Raw genomic sequence first — 16,617 nt, forward strand, 5'->3', positions numbered from 1 at the left:
GTCCTGAGGGTTTCTTTCCATTTACACACACAGAGTAGAAGAAAGGAAAGATTGAAGATAAGGCAAATAGATTGCAGAAACAGGATCCTGGAGAAGACAGAAGAGGACAGAATAATGGGGTAAGGTGGTAGGGATCACTCTGGAATGGATATGGAAAAGCCAGAAATAAAACAGCCATAAAGGTAAACATTTTGAAATGCAGAGAAGCAAAATGAAAGCATTCTCCAGTCTTCCCATCAAAATTTCAGGAATGGTTATATAGGAAAGTCGGTTAGGGCCTAGAGAGTTATTTATTAAAAAAAAGATCTTAAAAGCTCTTTCTTTCTCCCTTAAAATATAATTTAATGAACAAAATGGGTCCTCTGGTACACCCCTCGCACCATTCTCTGTTCTCTGCCACGCTGAGCTGTCTGGAGCCCTCACCATCGGGAATTCCAAAGTGTAAGGCACCAGGCCCCTAGTGAGCTTCCCCCAGCTGTCTCAGGGCTCCCACACCATAAACATGGAGGTCCACATAAAGCACATCACCCACAGAGCAAGCTGCTAGCCAATATGTGACAGGGTCTTTAAAATTCACAGAGAAAATATGCCAAGTAGATAGTCCTCTATATACCCACCATCAGCTATGATATGGAAATATAAACATGTCAAGAAAGATGACTGCAAATACTTTGAGGACCTATTATACTCTCGATTTTTTCAGGCTTTACCTTCACCATTTATTGGATATTGTGGGTCTGAAGATAATATTTTTGTATCATGCTGAGGTTACAGAGGACATTTTGAAAAAAGAGAAAATTTCTGCTTCATTGTCCAATGTTATTAGAGCTGACTGTCTACGGTTTCTTGGCATTAAAAGACAGTGGTACATTGATATTATGAATCAGTATAGATCAAATTTTTTCTTTTTGAAATTTGGAGGAATGATCACCTACCAATAAAGCCAGTAGAAAATCCCACAGAGACATGGTAAGGAGTGAAAACTGGTCAGATCACAAAAATGATGTAAAAATATGCATCTTGCCTGAGAAATATATATAGTTAAGATCATTGATTCAAGTCAGTCCTTAACTCTCTGGATCACTAGATTATAATGTGGTGTATAGTTTATATAATAAATGATTTATTTATTTGAACCTATCAATCTCTGATGACAATTTCATTTTTTTTAAAGATTTTATTAATTTATTTGACAGAGAGAGATCTCAAGTAGGCAGAGAGGCAGGCATAGAGAGAGGAGGAAGCAGGCTGCCAGTTGAGCAGAGAGCCCAATGCAGGACTCGATCCCAGGACCCTGAGATCATGACCTGAGCCGAAGGCAGCGGCTTTAACCCACTGAGCCACCCAGGCACCCTGACAATCTCATTCTCTTGAAGGTTCTGTAATGAACTGACTGCAACATGACTAGTAATTACTTTGGAACTATAGTTCTTTCAATAGGTAAGCATATTAATGCTGCCGAGCTTGCAAATGTCCTTGAGATACACTTATCATTGGTTATGAATGATTTGTCCAAGTACTGCTGATTGGGCCAACTTTGTGCATAAGAAGAGACAAGTAAGAAACCGGGATCAACTTCATTATCATGGTGGAATGTACCCTCTGTAAACAAATTTAAAAGTAGTCTACATCCACAAAAGATATTCTTACCAGGGCAGGTGGAGAAAGTAGGAGTCCTGAACGAGAAGCTTTGTCAGCTCTGATACTGAAACTAGATCCAGCTGACACAGTCTGTCCAAGCAGTGCGGGTCTGTCCCCAGGATATACAAAGATACTGCTTCCCTATTTGACTCCACTACCTTCTTTTTTTTTTTTTTTAAGATTTTATTTATTTATCAGAGAGAGAGAGGGAGAGAGAGCTAGCACAGGCAGACAGAATGGCAGGCAGAGGCAGAGGGAGAAGCAGGCTCCCTGCTAAGCAAGGAGCCCGATGTGGGACTCGATCCCAGAACACTGGGATCATGACCTGAGCTGAAGGCAGCTGCTTAACCAACTGAGCCACCCAGGCATCCCCACTATTACCTTCTTAATGATGGGAAATCTTTCACCAAAAGTTAGCAAACTCTCACAGGAGTCTCTGGACAGCTTCCTTACAGAATCAGAAAAGATTCAAAATACTTGGGAAGGACAAGCGGAGACTACAGAGATATCTTGATCTGGCACTTAGAGAAACAAATACTGTCTGTGCATTGTAATGACAACCTGATTATGTTTTTCTTCTGAATCTCTTACACTGTAAAGCCTTCTTGATTTGAACCCTACAACTTGCAGCAGACTTCTAAACAAAAATTACAAATTGCTTGTTACCATGGCTCCTCTCACTGACAGATCCAGCTGGATCATTGGCAGGAGGACAGCTCGGCATTTTAGACCCATTATCCAGAAGTCACCACCCAGAAGTTAAATCCCCATTTTTTTATTACTGTCCAAAAGTGTAAGACTTCAAAAACAGTCAGATATAATTCATGGTCATTATTAGGCACTAATAATGTCTTAGAGTCATAAACCTGAAGTAAGAGGTGCCTGGGTGGCTCAGTGGGTTAAAGCCTCTGCCTTTGGCTCAGGTCATGATCTCGGGGTCCTGGGATCGAGCCCCACATCGGTCTCTCTGCTCAGTGGGGAGCCTGTTTCCCCCTCTCTCTCTGCCCGCATCTCTGCCTACTTGTGATCTATCAAATAAATACATAAAATCCTTAAAAAAATAATAAACTTGAAGTAATTCCTACTTCACACATATTCACACATATTGAATGATGGGATGAGAGAAACTTTTCCCATTTGATAAAACAACTACAAGGAGAGGCGTGAGTCATAAAGCATTGCAAATATTCCGAACAGGATGAGTTAGCAGGGATTTCTGTGGTTATGTCACCATGCTCTACACTTCTAAACAACCTATAAACAGAAAACTTGGTGATGTTTCTGAGAAAAAAAGGAGAACCTGATTTAACTTCTGACTCAGAGCAAATGAACGTACAGAATCATTTGAAATAGTTACTGAGGAAGCAACTACAGATTCAACAACAAAACAGAACTCTAATGTTGCCACAACAGAAGCCGACTGGTTTCCCCTTGAGCTGTGCTTTGAAATTCCTGGTTAGCTCTGAATTAAATGAGAACGTTTGTAGGAAACCTGCTACACACAAACTTTGCAGAGAAAAAAGCCTTCAAAAACCCCATTCAGAACAAACAAACCACTCCACTCCGTTCAGAGAAAACTCTGTCTACACGTCCTTAATTTTTCATTCATTCCAGGAAAGAGATTTAAACACTGGATATTCACACTGAAGCCAGTTTTTCAAGTTTGCTTTACCATCTTATGCTGGTATGGAAGTCCCACTTCCTGCAAATAATGCAATATTTAAAGACAAGAAATCTTATCAATCTTATCAGAATGGAATAGAGGGTCACCCTCCTCACTCCTCACTGCTAATCTTCACTTGCAGTAATTTGATAACAACATGTGTTATTCACACTGGGTGTTTTTTTTTCTTTCTTAAAGCTAGCTTTATAATGACGGTCACTAAAAAGCATCCTGCTGGTGTAGTGTAACTAATCACTTAAATGATGTTCAAAGTGTGTTGTGGTATAGTTTGGGAAACATTTAATATTGTTTGGCATCTTGCTGACTATAGCACATCCTAATGCAACAAAGAGCTGCTTTATTCTTTTTAAAATTTTATTTATTTGACAGAGAGAAAGAGCACAGACAGGGGGAGTGGCAGGCAGAGGGGGAGGGAGAAGCAGGCTCCCCGCTGAGCAGAGAGCACAATTCAGGGCTCCATCCCAGGACCCTGAGATCATGACCCAAGCTGAAGCCAGGTGCCTAACTGACTGAGCCACCCAGATGACCCAAACACTATATTTGTAATGTTGAATTAGAAAAACACTGTTAAGGGATGCCTGGGTGGCTCAGTTGGTTAAGCAGCTGCCTTCGGCTCAGGTCATGATCCCAGCGTCCTGGGATCGAGTCCCACATCGGACTCCTTGCTCAGCAGGGAGCCTGCTTCTCCCTCTGCCTCTGCCTGCCATTCTGTCTGCCTGTGCTCGCTCTCTCCCCCTCTCTCTCTCTGATAAATAAATAAAAAAATCTTTAAAATAAAAAAAAAAGAAAAACACTGTTAAGAGTTAAAAGATGCATCTTTAAAGAAGTTAAAAGATGTATCTTTATTCAGTAATAAAAAGGAATTAAGTACTGATGCATACTACAACATAGATGAACCCTGAAAACAGAATGCTAAGTGAAGGAAGCCAGACACAAAGGACCACATACAGTATGCTTCTACTTACATGAAAAGTCCGAATAGGTAACTCTATAGAGGGAGAAAGTAGGGCTGGGAAAGATGGAGGTTATTGGGGCATGACAGGTAAAGGGTAAGGAGGGGTTGGGTGTTTTGAAATGATTAAAATGTTCTAAAATTGGTTGTGGTGACGGTTGCACAACTCTATACTAAAAACTGTTGACTTTCTCTCTAAATGGATGAATTGCAGAGTATATTAATTATATTTCAATAAAGCTGGTACCAGAAAAAAAAAAAAGAAAAAAAAATGCAAATTGGACCTGTTAACATCCTTTCAAGGACTGCTTGTTGGACTTTGAATGAATTCTAAATGGGTAAAAAAAAATTTTTTTCCCAAAACTTCTCATAAGAGGTCAGTGAATCTTTATAGTCTGAGTAAAGACCTTAAAAAACAAGGTTAAGGGACGCCTGGGTGGCTCAGTTGGTTAAGCAGCTGCCTTCGGCTCAGGTCATGATCCCAGTGTCCTGGGATCGAGTCCCACATCTGGCTCCTTGCTCCACAGGGAGCCTGCTTCTCCCTCTGACTCTGCCTGCCACTCTGTCTGCCTGTGCTCGCTCTTGTTCTCTCTCTGACAAATAAATAAAATCTTAAAAAAAAAAAAAGGTTAAATTATACACAACTATGCTGATTTGCATATCTTCAATAAGATTCAATTGATATGCATAAGTTAAAGATATCTACTAGAATTCTTAATGTCTTGGGGCACCTGGGTGGCTCAGTAGTTAAGCATCTGTCTTTGGCTTGGGTCATGATCCCAGGGTCCTGGGTTCGAGCCCTACCTCAGGCTCCCTGCTCAGTGGGAAACCAGCTTCTCCCATTCCCCCTGCTTGTGTTCCCTCTCTGGCTGTGTCTCTCTCTATCAAAGTAAATAAAATCTTAAAAAAAAAAAAAAGAATTCTTAATGCCTTGTCAAACTTCTCAATACTGCATGTTTATTGTTTTATACTCTTTCTACTCTAAATACCAAGAAGTATTTTCATAAGAAGAGTTAAATCTCTTCCATTAGCTCCAAAAGCATAGGTAACAAACTATAAAATTAGACGAGATCTAGGTTTGATAAAGTAATGCATAAAATCACCATTACAATGTTCATAGTGACGACTTATAAATGTTAGCAGTGATCATAAAGCTTATCCTTATCCTTATCCTTATCCTTCAACTCAAGATAAAAAAATACAGTGTTGACTGCTAGAAAGTCTTTGTTTAAAAAACAAAAAAAGAAAGAAAGAAAAAAGAACCTAGCGTCAATTAAAAAAAAAAAAAAGACTTGTTTATTTGAGAGAGAGCTTTCAAGTGGAGGAAGGGGCAGAGGGAGAGAGAGAGAAGCAAACTCCCCAATAAGTGGGGGAACCTGATGGGAGGGGAGGTGGGTGTCATCCCACGACCTGAGCCAAATCGAGAGTTGGATGTTCAACCTACTGAGCCACCCAGGTGCCCCTCAATTTTTTTTTAAAAGCAGCTCTTTGTGGGTGCTTGGATGGCTCAGTCGGTTAGGCACCTGGCTTCAGCTTGGTTCATTATCTCAGGGTCCTAGCATCGAACCCCACTGTTGGGCTCTCTGCTCAGCAGGGAGCCTGCTTCTCCCTTCCCCTCTGCCTGCCACTCCCCCTGCCTGTGCTCTTTCTGTCAAATAAATAAAATATTAAAAAGAATAAAGTAGCTCTTTGTTGCATTAGGATGTGCTATAATCAGCAAGATGCCAAACAATATTAAATGTTTCCCAAACTATACCACAGCACACTGTGAACATCATTTAAGTGATAAGTTATATCACACCAGCAAGATGCTTTTTAGTGATCGTCACTATAAAGCTAGCTTTAAGAAAGAAAAAAATAACAGGGAGCCTGTTTCTCCCTCTCCCTCTACCCTACCCCTACCCACCCGCAATGCCCCCACTCTACTTTCTCTCTCTCATGTTCGCTCTCTCAAATAAATTTTTAAAAAATTTAAATAAAAATAAATAAAATCTTTAAAAAAATGCAATCAGATCATTTTGTGTTTATTTTCAGGGGTTAACATAGCCAACCTACTCAATATTTTAAAATTAACAGAGACACTTGAAGTGTGTAATATTTAATGTTTTCTCATGTTGACTTTAATAACCTAATGTTTTCAATTTTCTATGGCATTTTTTTAAAGATTTTATTTATTTGACAGAGATCACAAGTAGGCAGAGAGGCAGGCAGAGAGAGGAGGAAGTAGGCTCCCCAATAAGCAGAGAGCCCCATGCGGGGCTCAATCCCAGGACCCTGGGATCATGACCTGAGCCAAAGGCAGAGGCTTTAACCCACAGAACCACCCAGGTGCCCCTTTCTATGGCATTCTTGTGTCTTTTTCATTTTCAGTGTTTCAAATAGATTGTATTTAAATTTTTTTAAGGTTTTATTTATTTATTTATTTATTTGACAGAGATCACAAGTAGGCAGAGAGACAGGTGGGGTGAGGGGGCGGGAAGCAGTCTCCCTGATGAGCAGAGAGCCTGATGCAGGGCTGGATCCCAGGACCCTGAGATCATGACCTGAGCCGAAGGCAGAGGCTTAACCCACTGAGCCACCCAGACGCTCCTGTATTTAAAATTTTAAAGTTCCAAAACTGTAAATACAGTAAACTGTTTTCTGGTATGATTATCAACATTATAAACTTCCTCAGCTTAATTATTGGCACATATATTTACAACTAAACTGGGGCATATATATATATATATATATATATATATATATATATTCAATGAAACAGATGTGAAACAAGTTTTTAAAATGCACTGACCTGTATGCATACATTCTCTAATCTGTCTACAAGATCTCTAACAACTCAGACAATAGGCTTGCTAAAAGTCCAGGGGTACAGTGTCTATAGCATTACTCTAATCTGCCTGGCTCCATCCAAAATAAAAGAGCATTTGGGGGTTCTGTTGTTTATTTTTTTGTTTTCAAACTCTTGTGTTGAGAGAATTTTTTTTAAGATTTATTTTTTAAAAAAGAAAAAGATTATATTTATTGACAGAGATCACAAGTAGGCAGAGAGAGAGAGACAGAGAGAGAGACTCCCTGCTGAGCAGAGGCTTAACCCACTGAGCCACCCAGGCGCCCCTAGAGAATTTAACAGGATTTGTTCTTAAGGGATCCACGCAGGGTCCTGGGAATCTCTACTTCTCTTTTTAAGTGTTCACCCGTGATCCTTTTAACAGCCCTTGAATTTCGCCAGGAATGATTAAACATTTCATGGGTATGCAGTCTTTGGAACTCAGATTCTTCCATTTGGGCAGTCAGGGTGACACTCTTATCTTCAGGCCTTTAGATGCACCCTGTTCTGTCTCCTCAAGTTCAGCAGTTTCACCACCAGTCACAGGACATCCTGGGAATCATTTCATCACAGCAACAGACAGAAGCTTGTGCAAAAGCTAGACCAGCTAGTGGATGGGAGCCTCCACAGAGCCAGAAAAAATTCTCTGGCTTGACTTTTCAGTTTCCACTTTTGTTTTCTGCTTCTGCCAGGACCACGTGCTTGGTGTTTTTCTTTCCTGCTATAATTATCCAGGCCCATTCCAGTTATTCTCAGCTGACAACTTCTGCTTGTGGACAATTCAGAAAACAAACGCATGGAACCTGATAAACCAGGGTTTAAGTCGCGGCTCACCACTTCCTAGCTGTGTGACATTAGGTAGCTGATTTAACCCCTTTGGGACTCTTTCCTCATCTGTAAAATTTAGGTTAATATCAGCTTCGCAAGATTATGCTAAGTATTCACACTGAACGTGAACCTGGTAATTGTAGTCAGCAAATGTTCATCTCCCCCCATTCTCCCATTACGCTTTTCCACGCATCTTCAGCAGCAGCCCAAAAGCAAGCACTGAGCCTCTAGTCGCCCCTTGGAGTGTTGTGATAATAAAAATATAGAAAATAGCTTCCTGCTCTCGAGAATTTTACAATCTAGTCAGTAAAACCGCTTCCACTACCTCAGTCAATCCCTCAAAACAGTCCTGAGAGGCTGAAAGATGAGAAGAGGAAGGACAGAGAGGCGTACTAGGGCGAAGAGGAGTCCTATCTCCTTCTACTCCCCAAACGCCATATTTGCTCCAGCCACAGTACCCAACTGCTGGTTTTTTACGTGCCTGTCGCCCCGAGAAGACCGCCGGCCCCCTGAAGGCGAGCCAGGTTCAGCTCATCTAAATCAATTTCTCATCTCGGGGCTGGGCGAGCAGCAGGCCCGGGCCCTGTTCCGCCTACGCTCTCGCGCGGCGCCGGCCCGAGCACTCCGCTGCAAGTGGGGGCGGGAGCGTCACGCTCTGCGCCCGCGTCCCACCCAGATCGGAAAATCCCCCGGGTCCCCAGGGCAAACCAGGGGTGCGGCGGGAGACGGAGGGAAGACCAGCCGCGCCGCGCGGCCGTTGGCGGTTAACCGCCACCGGCCGCTGCAGCCCTGATTGGCTCCTTCCGCGGGCAACGCGGCGGCTTTAACCAATCGCCAGCGGTCGGGAGGACCCGCCCAGCCAGAGCGGCGGGAGGCGGGCGTCCTGTTTGCCTGGTCGGGGGGTCGCGGACTGGGCGGGTGAAGCAGGGAGTGCTCTCCACCCGACCCTCTGGGGGCGCTGTTAGAAAGAACCCTGGCGGGGTGCCGGGGTAGAGAGGCTTGTGTGACCCTGGACAGGCTCTGTTCCTTTCCAGGCGTCAGCCTTGCCATTCTCAGTAGGAGGTTGGCGGACCGCGGGGGAGGGGGATATGAGGCGGAGCGACGGAGTGACCCTGCGGGCGCACGAATGGGTAAACGCGGGAATCCGCCTGCATGGCAGGAGAGTGGAGGAAGACGCGCAGAGAACCTTGGGCGTGACTGCCCGTGCGGAAAGGCGGGGGCTAGAAGGTGACCCCACCAGAGCCCACAGGCTCCGTCGCGCAGGCCCCGCCCCCTCATGCCCCGCCCCCCAGACAGAAACCGCCCAGCAGGCCCGGGGGACCCCCACTGCAAGCTCGCCAGCGGCGCTCTAGGACCGAGTACCGCCTGCTCTCCCTCCACGCGCTCGCAGCCAACAAACAGCCGCCGGCACTCGTGTTCTCCCTGCTGCCGGGTGAGCCTGGGCCCCGCCCGCCCCAGCCCTGCGCCCGCTACACCTGCGGCAAGCCTGCAACCCGGCGACGCGGATCCGCGCCCTTCCCTCTCTTTAACTTCCCTCCTCTTCTCCCAGCCTGTCTTGTATTTTTCTTCTCTCTCCTCTTTTTTCCTTATCTCTTCTTTCTTTTTCTCTCTCCCTTTTGTTCTTACCGCTCAGGTTCAGTTGCCTGTAATTGAAGCCTCCTCTTCCACTCTCTCCGCTCGGCCTGGATGCCCAGCCCCGGCTTGGGTGGGGGGCCCTCCGCGCGTCCACGATGATCTGAATGGCCTTCCCCTCCCGAGGAAGAGGAGGTTTTGAGTTTTTGAGTAGGGCCTGCCTCCAGCCCTTCTATCCTCCTCACAGTCCGCACCTGGGGCCTAGCGGACTCTCAAGAGAGGCTTTGATCTATCATGACCTTTTTACAACAGTTCCGTTCGTCAGAGTCGGCTGTGTCGGAGAGTGCTTCTACAGAGAGTGCCACTAAAGCAGAAATCTCGAAGGCAGTAAATGCGTGATACCAAGCAGACTGGGGAGGGGGTACTCCTAGATTCATTCCCCCCACACATACACAGTTTGTGCACTTAATTAGTCCCCGGCTGCCGTAGATGAAATGGACCCCGTTCCTTTCTCCTCCCCACCTCCCAGCTTAAGGACTGTGGGTTTTTGTGCCTCTGGCAGGTGGCTCTTTCCTTGCTGGAATGTGATCCTTTAAGAAAGATTTCCCTTTCTAAACCATCCTCTTGGGGCGCCTGGGTGGCTCAGTCGGTTGAGCCTTGGACTGTGGGCTTCCCGCCCAGGTCAGGATCTGGGGGTGTGGGTTCCAGCTGGTATTGAGCTCTGTGCTCAGCAGGGAACGGGCTTGAGGTTTTCTCCCTCCCTCTGCCCCTCCCCCCAGGCATATGATCTCTCTCTCTCTCTCTCTCTCTCTCTTTCTAAAATAAACTCTCTTCTTTGCCCTCATCCACAGGACACATAGTATGTCTATTAGGTGTTTCGTCTCCCAGCCATTTTCTATGGAAAACCAAGGGGATCGGGCCATGATAGCTACTGGCAGCTTTGAAGAATGGGATGCCTTTAGAGAAGCCTGATCTTCAGAGGCCTCAGCGTGAGACCATACAAAGCCGGGTAAGAGTCCAGTCTGAGGCAGGAGTCCCCTGCTGCCTATAGCAGCAGCCTTTTGGCCTGGGGCCAGGCGTCTGTAGAATATTAGCAAAAATAACCCCCCCCCCCAAGTGAAGTTGCTCTTCAGAGTTCACAAAGCACTTTCATATATTCCTGGTCTCATTCTGTCCTTTAAGCTGACCTTGACAAGCCATGGATGGTGGTCCCTCATATTTACAAAGGAAGAAATTGAAGCCTAGATGGGATAGTGATTAGCCCTTGGTCATCCTGGAAGTCTGCAGCAGAGCTAGGATAGACTCTTTCCAGGCTTGAGTATTACACTTCTTAGTAGGGTCTTTACCACCAATGACCCCATACTCATGCCTCTGAAGGACCTGGGCAAACCCACAGCAACATTTTGAAATGGCAGGTGAGCCTCTGTGCACCTATCTTGGAGATGGACGGGGGCTGGGTCTTGTTCTCTGGCCTTGACAGCACTGCAGCCTAGCTCAGGGTCAGGATACAATTGACCCAAGAGAAGGGATATGATTTGCCTGAACCTTCTCAGAACTGTCAGATTGGCATGAGAGAACTTGGGTGTTAGACTTCCTTGCAAAAGCCCTACCTTGCAAAAGCCGGGGCTGAGAAAACAGTGGGAGAGAAATGTTCTGGACACCAGCGCAAAGCAAATTGCATAAGCTTTGGAGCCTATACACGTGGCTCTGGCTAAGCTCCCTCCTCTGACATGGAAGTAAGGCAGCCACCTCACAGGGCTGCTCTGAGGAGTGAGCTAACAGTGCTCCCCCCGGTGGGCTGGGGAGGGTATGGAACATGTCCTGGGGGATAGTTAGGTCAGACAGGGAACCTGGGACATCTGAAGCACCTTCATCAACCCGTTCTGCCGTATGACTCCCAATCTTCACTGAGCCTCATGTGGCCAGGTTTCAGGAAAACTCAAATAAGACCAGGTCTGGCCTGTAGGAGCTCTGAGTACAGCTGAGTAGTGAGGAGCCTCTGGATTTCACTGTTTGCCCCAGCTACCTGGAGTGAGCAGCCCAGGAGGAAGCAGCTGTTTGCTTCCATGGGTCTTTGTGTACTCAACGGACTCCAACCACATCCTCCTCTTGCTGGCCAGCATTTTGCTCATGGCCCCAGTGACAAGGGTGGCCAATCAGGCTGGGCTCAGAGCAGCTGCTCCTGAAGTCAGAGAAGTGAGCTCAGCGAAGAGAGAAGCAGGTCACCCTCCCCCACTGGGCCATTGGGCTCACTTCCTCCCCAGCCCGTGGGTACAGCAGAGAAGGGTGTTGTTCCAACTTTGAGAACAAAATGGAGTGTTTGGTTTCCTGTTTCACTCTTGAGAGCTCTGACCTGCACCTCCCCAAGCCTGCCCTTCCTGTGAAGATGGTGGATCCCCTGTGTTGAAGGAGAGGAAACTGGCCAGAGAAGGAACCAGTTTTCCTGGCATCACACAGTAGTCCAGGGGAGAGAGTCCAGGGCCTGTGTACCTGCTCTCACCCCTGAGAGTTGCCCAGGATCCTTCAAGGCCCAGCTAAATATCACCTTTTCTGATCACACACTCTTCCTTACCTCTCTCCTGATGGAGTTAGCTGTTCCCTCCCCATTTTGAGAGTATGTCCTGCAGGCCCCAAATGCAGCTTGAATTACCTGCCCATCCCCTATGCCAGACAGTAAGGGCCCTCTGGGGTGACCTTGTCTCCTGCCTCTCAGTAAATCAACACCCAGCAAAGCAGTCTTGAAGGAATGACTCTAGAGAGCCCCAGTGTGCAGGCTTGGGAAGAGAATGAGAATAGTGGGCTTGGAAAGGGTTGAACTGGCCTTGCCATTCTTTTTTTTTTTTTTTCCCCTAGACTTAGGCAATTTCAGACCTGTAGGAACCTCTCCTGCTTAAGAAATCCAGGGCATAAGCCTGTGAGTTTGTGCCTGTCAGGTCTTGGTCTGACCGCAACATTTTCCCCACTTCTGCCTGTCTTCCAGACCTGCGGAAGCAGGAATGTGGGCATCAGCAGTGAGCTCTCTGCACCCAGCAGACAGAAAGCTGGGGCATTGACTCAGAGGCACTGACTTATCCTACTAAGATAGCCAGGAGCTGGACTCTCCCTGTAAGTCCGGGAAAAGGAGAGGCCGCTTCACAAGATGTGTTCTCCCCAAGCAGGAATTGCTTCTCCAGAGCTCACGAGGTTGCTCTGGTTCTTGCTTAGGGACGTGATACTGTCAGGGAAGGTAGGGGTGGCATGGTGAGCAGGGAAGGACTGGGCATACTGCTGCTAATGGGACTTCTTTCTCCTTGGCTTAGATTCCGGCAGAGTTCCTCTGTCTCGTCTTGTTGCTGCCTGAAAGTGTTCCATTCACCACTCTTTTTCCATCTCCTGGGAGGTAGCGGGATATCAGCATTATGGTTGGGTTCAAGGCTACAGATGTACCCCCTACTGCCACGGTGAAGTTCCTGGGGGCTGGCACAGCTGCGTGCATTGCAGATCTCATCACCTTTCCTCTGGACACGGCGAAAGTCCGGCTGCAGGTGAGGGGATGAAGCCTGGGGTTCTTGATATTGTCTGGTCTGCTCTGCCCCAAAATACAGACTACTTAAGGGCCAGGGAAATGTTTAGAACTGTAAACTTTGGAACATAGGGATGGCAGGAGATGGAGAGTGCAACCTGCCTTATCCATAACCACCCACCTTGACCTTGCAGATCCAAGGAGAGAGGCAGGGGCCAGTGCGGGCTGCGGCCAGCACCCAGTACCGCGGCGTGCTGGGCACCATTCTGACCATGGTGCGCACCGAGGGCCCCCGCAGCCTCTACAGTGGGCTGGTCGCCGGCCTACAGCGCCAAATGAGCTTTGCCTCCGTCCGCATCGGCCTCTACGACTCTGTCAAGCAGTTCTACACCAAGGGTTCTGAGCGTGAGTGTGGGACTGGGCCATAGGCCCCTTGGCCTTTTCTTCATTGTGATGATTGATCAAATCATCCCTGATTGATGATTTGCTGCATAGCCCCTTTAGGCTTCCAGATCCTTAGGCTAGTCAGAGGAACTGAGAACTGGAAGGGACCTTGATTCCTAATGATTCCTGAACACCTGGGCTGTGCTAAGCTCTGCAGGGCATTGTCCCAGGACAATCCTCACAACTGCTCTGAGAGTAGATGGCATCATCTCCAGATGAAAAGACTTGAGTCTTCTTGGTGGAAAGGACTTGGCCAAGAGCACACAATGGGGAACCAGAAAAACACAGCTAGGACTTTTGCCTCCAAGACCACTCTTCCATTTCATCTCCTCAGCATGCCTTGCCCACCCTCCATTTTACACATGTGGAAACTGAGAACCCAGATCAAAAGGTTGGCTTTTCCCAAGATTACAGGAGAGAGAGAAATAAATCTGGCATGCGATCCCAAGTCTTAACAGGTCCCAGGCCTTGAGAAGGCCACTTCTCTCTGAGCTTTGGTTTTCACATTTGTCAAATGGAAAGGACTGTGATTTCTCAGGGCATGTAACCTATTGAGCTAAGTCTCACTTTGTCCTGCTCCTTGCTGTGACCCTGTGCATAGCAAGTAATAGACCTTCACAGTGTTACTTTTCTTTGATGCAAAGAGTTTTTCGAGCAAGAGCTTATCTGAATCCTATTCCCAAAAGGCCAGAGATGAGATGCTTTTGGTGAGGAGAGGTGGAAAGTGAGTCCAACCCCCCAGGCACTGACCCCCACGGTTTTCCCACAGATGCCAGCATCGGGAGCCGCCTCCTGGCAGGCAGCACCACAGGTGCCTTGGCTGTGGCTGTGGCCCAGCCCACAGATGTAGTAAAGGTACGGTTCCAGGCTCAAGCCCAGGCTGGAAGTGGCCGGAGATACCAAAGCACTGTTGATGCCTACAAGACCATCGCCCGAGAGGAAGGGTTCCGAGGACTCTGGAAAGGTTTGTGTCTGTGTATCAGGTGTTTCTTCTCCCACATCCTCCTTCTCCCCTAGTCTCTGGTTCCACATTGGTACTCTTTCCTCCTGTAGGAACCTCTCCCAATGTTGCTCGTAATGCCATTGTCAACTGTGCTGAGCTGGTGACCTACGATCTCATCAAGGATGCCCTCCTGAAGGCCAACCTCATGACAGGTGAGTTAGAGTAATTGGTGCTGGGTCTCGTCTTTCCTACCATCTGGGAGCAGATGCGGGAGTCTGGTTGCCTGAGGACTGACTACATCTTTTCATCCTGCTTCCCCTATGCTTGTGGAATGAGTTTAGATTTACCATATTGAAGCCTGCTAGGATGTAACTCCCACTTTGCACACTGAGGCACTGAGGCAAAAGGAGTCTTAGGTCATCAGGAGAAGTCCCAGCTGGAGTGTCTCTCTCTAAAACCATCAGACCCCTAAGCTATTTTAATAATCCCTTTCCTTCTGGAATGTTGGGGTGAGGAGTCCTGACCGCCTCTCCCGCTCCTCCTTGGCAGATGACCTCCCTTGCCACTTCACTTCCGCCTTCGGGGCGGGCTTCTGCACCACTGTCATCGCCTCCCCTGTCGATGTGGTCAAGACAAGATACATGAACTCTGCCCTGGGCCAGTACAGCAGCGCTGGCCACTGTGCCCTCACCATGCTCCAGAAGGAGGGTCCTCGAGCCTTCTACAAAGGGTGAGCCTTTGATCCGTCCCATCCAATTTGAAGCCCCCTGGCTGCCCATACCTACACACAGATAGGAGAGAACCACCTGCAACCAGGTGTCAAGCTATTCTGATCCTGGTCCTGGTATTTCACCAGCATTTTCTCATGCTCTTAACTACTTCCAGAGTTGTTATCCCTACTTTGTCGGTACTAAAATGGAGACTCCCGGGGGATTCTTGGCTGACAGCCACACAGCTGTGGGCCTGTGTTCCCTGAGTGCTCAGCCTTCTTGGGGGCAGAGCAGCTGGGTTGGATTGGATACCATGGGTGAGTGGGAGGTGGGAGTGCCCTCAGGAGTCACCAGATTACCCTCTGTGACCTGTGTTTTCTCTCTTCTAGGTTCATGCCCTCCTTTCTCCGTTTGGGTTCCTGGAACGTGGTGATGTTTGTCACCTATGAGCAGCTCAAACGGGCCCTCATGGCTACCCGAACTTCCCGCGAGGCTCCCTTTTGAGCGTCTCCTGCTGCTGAGCCCACCACCTCTAGCTTTGGCTTTGGCTCAGCTCTATCCAGGCCGTGCTTCCCTTCCCTCTCTCCTCACCCCTTCCTTCTACTCCCTTTCCCACCACCTCCCTTTCCTCTCCCCACATTCTCACCCTTCTTCCCTACCTCATCTCCCCATTGCCTCTCAGTCCCAATAGAGTTGACCCCAGCTAACACTGTAAGAGGACTGGCATCAGCCAGGATCCCAAGCCTTCAGTTGCTTGAAAAGTTAAGCCCAGCTCTTTGTTCTGCCCCCAAGCCCAGCCCAGCCAGCATGTCACCCATAAAACAGGTTCAACCTTGGTGTCTCTTCCCTCTCTCGTAGCTCTTAACAGAGGTTTTGGTCCAGTGGGCCCTTTTGGCACCTAACTTAGAAAGGTATGACCCACCTTCTGCTGCTAGCATCCAATCTGGGGCCCATAGAGGTCATCCTGTCCATTTCTCTTCCCAGACCGGGCCAGGGCTTAGATGGCAAGTGAAGGAGCAGCCGGGGCAGCAGTAGCTTCACTTGCACCAGGTCATGTCACCCATGCCTGGTACTCTAGCACCTGCCTTTCTAAACCCTCTAGCTGGCCCCTGTTTATCTGCAAAGTCGGTGTGTTCCTGTCTGCCCTACATTGCCTCTGCTTCTTGGAAGATTTAGAGAACTTGGGAACCTTAGATGCTATGAACTTAGTTTATTCCATTCTACAAATGAGAAACCTTCTCAAAGTCCCAGACCTAGTGAGGCAAAGCCAGGCCACTTCTTGTCCTCCAGTCATGCCCTTAGTGGGTGGTACTTCTGCACTGGTGGGACATGCTGCAAGGCAAACAGGTGGCCTCAACCTGAGGATACTTTCATTTGGAGTCTCAGCCTCTCCCTGGGCTCAAGATCCCAAGGAGGCAGTGCCAAGACAGGACTTAGGCTGCACACGGTGTCAACCTCCCTGTCCCTAGCACCTGTCCTCAGACAGGAAAGCAGATTTTATATCTGTTTCAAGG

At 47.6% G+C, this 16,617-nt stretch overlaps 1 protein-coding gene and 1 long non-coding RNA gene across 3 annotated transcripts in view; one reads left to right on the forward strand and one right to left on the reverse strand.

Moving 5' to 3' along the window:
• Nucleotides 1-10,349, reverse strand: part of LOC309873682 — a 38,830-nt gene extending 28,481 nt beyond the window's left edge. Inside the window, exon 1 of one of the 2 annotated variants that reach the window (XR_014316465.1) lies at nucleotides 9,559-10,349. This is a non-coding gene — a long non-coding RNA (uncharacterized lncRNA). Of the gene's footprint in view, nucleotides 1-1,650; nucleotides 2,400-9,558 lie in introns of those variants that run through there. The other variant, XR_014316466.1, reaches the window with a different exon arrangement.
• Nucleotides 9,068-15,939, forward strand: UCP2 (uncoupling protein 2). Its single transcript, XM_082749774.1, has 8 exons — nucleotides 9,068-9,364; nucleotides 10,356-10,513; nucleotides 12,804-13,028; nucleotides 13,201-13,411; nucleotides 14,220-14,414; nucleotides 14,504-14,605; nucleotides 14,943-15,123; nucleotides 15,493-15,939. Exons 3-8 carry the CDS (start codon nucleotides 12,903-12,905, stop codon nucleotides 15,605-15,607), a joined length of 930 nt encoding a protein of 309 aa, XP_082605900.1. The 5' UTR covers nucleotides 9,068-9,364; nucleotides 10,356-10,513; nucleotides 12,804-12,902; the 3' UTR covers nucleotides 15,608-15,939.
• Nucleotides 15,940-16,617: the final 678 nt, after the last annotated feature.

The sequence above is a fragment of the Mustela nivalis genome (assembly GCF_964662115.1).
Source record: "Mustela nivalis genome assembly, chromosome: 9".
NCBI classification, from domain to species: Eukaryota; Metazoa; Chordata; class Mammalia; order Carnivora; family Mustelidae; genus Mustela; species Mustela nivalis.

What these genes read in the sequence shown, in the direction of transcription:
- UCP2 (XM_082749774.1), top strand. Translation starts at nt 12,903, where the DNA reads ATGGTTGGGTTCAAGGCTACAGATGTACCCCCTACTGCCACGGTGAAG. An exon ending in CGGCGAAAGTCCGGCTGCAG is followed by an intron (nt 13,029 to 13,200) that starts GTGAGGGGATGA and finishes TTGACCTTGCAG; the next exon opens with ATCCAAGGAGAGAGGCAGGG. An exon ending in GAAGGCCAACCTCATGACAG is followed by an intron (nt 14,606 to 14,942) that starts GTGAGTTAGAGT and finishes CCTCCTTGGCAG; the next exon opens with ATGACCTCCCTTGCCACTTC.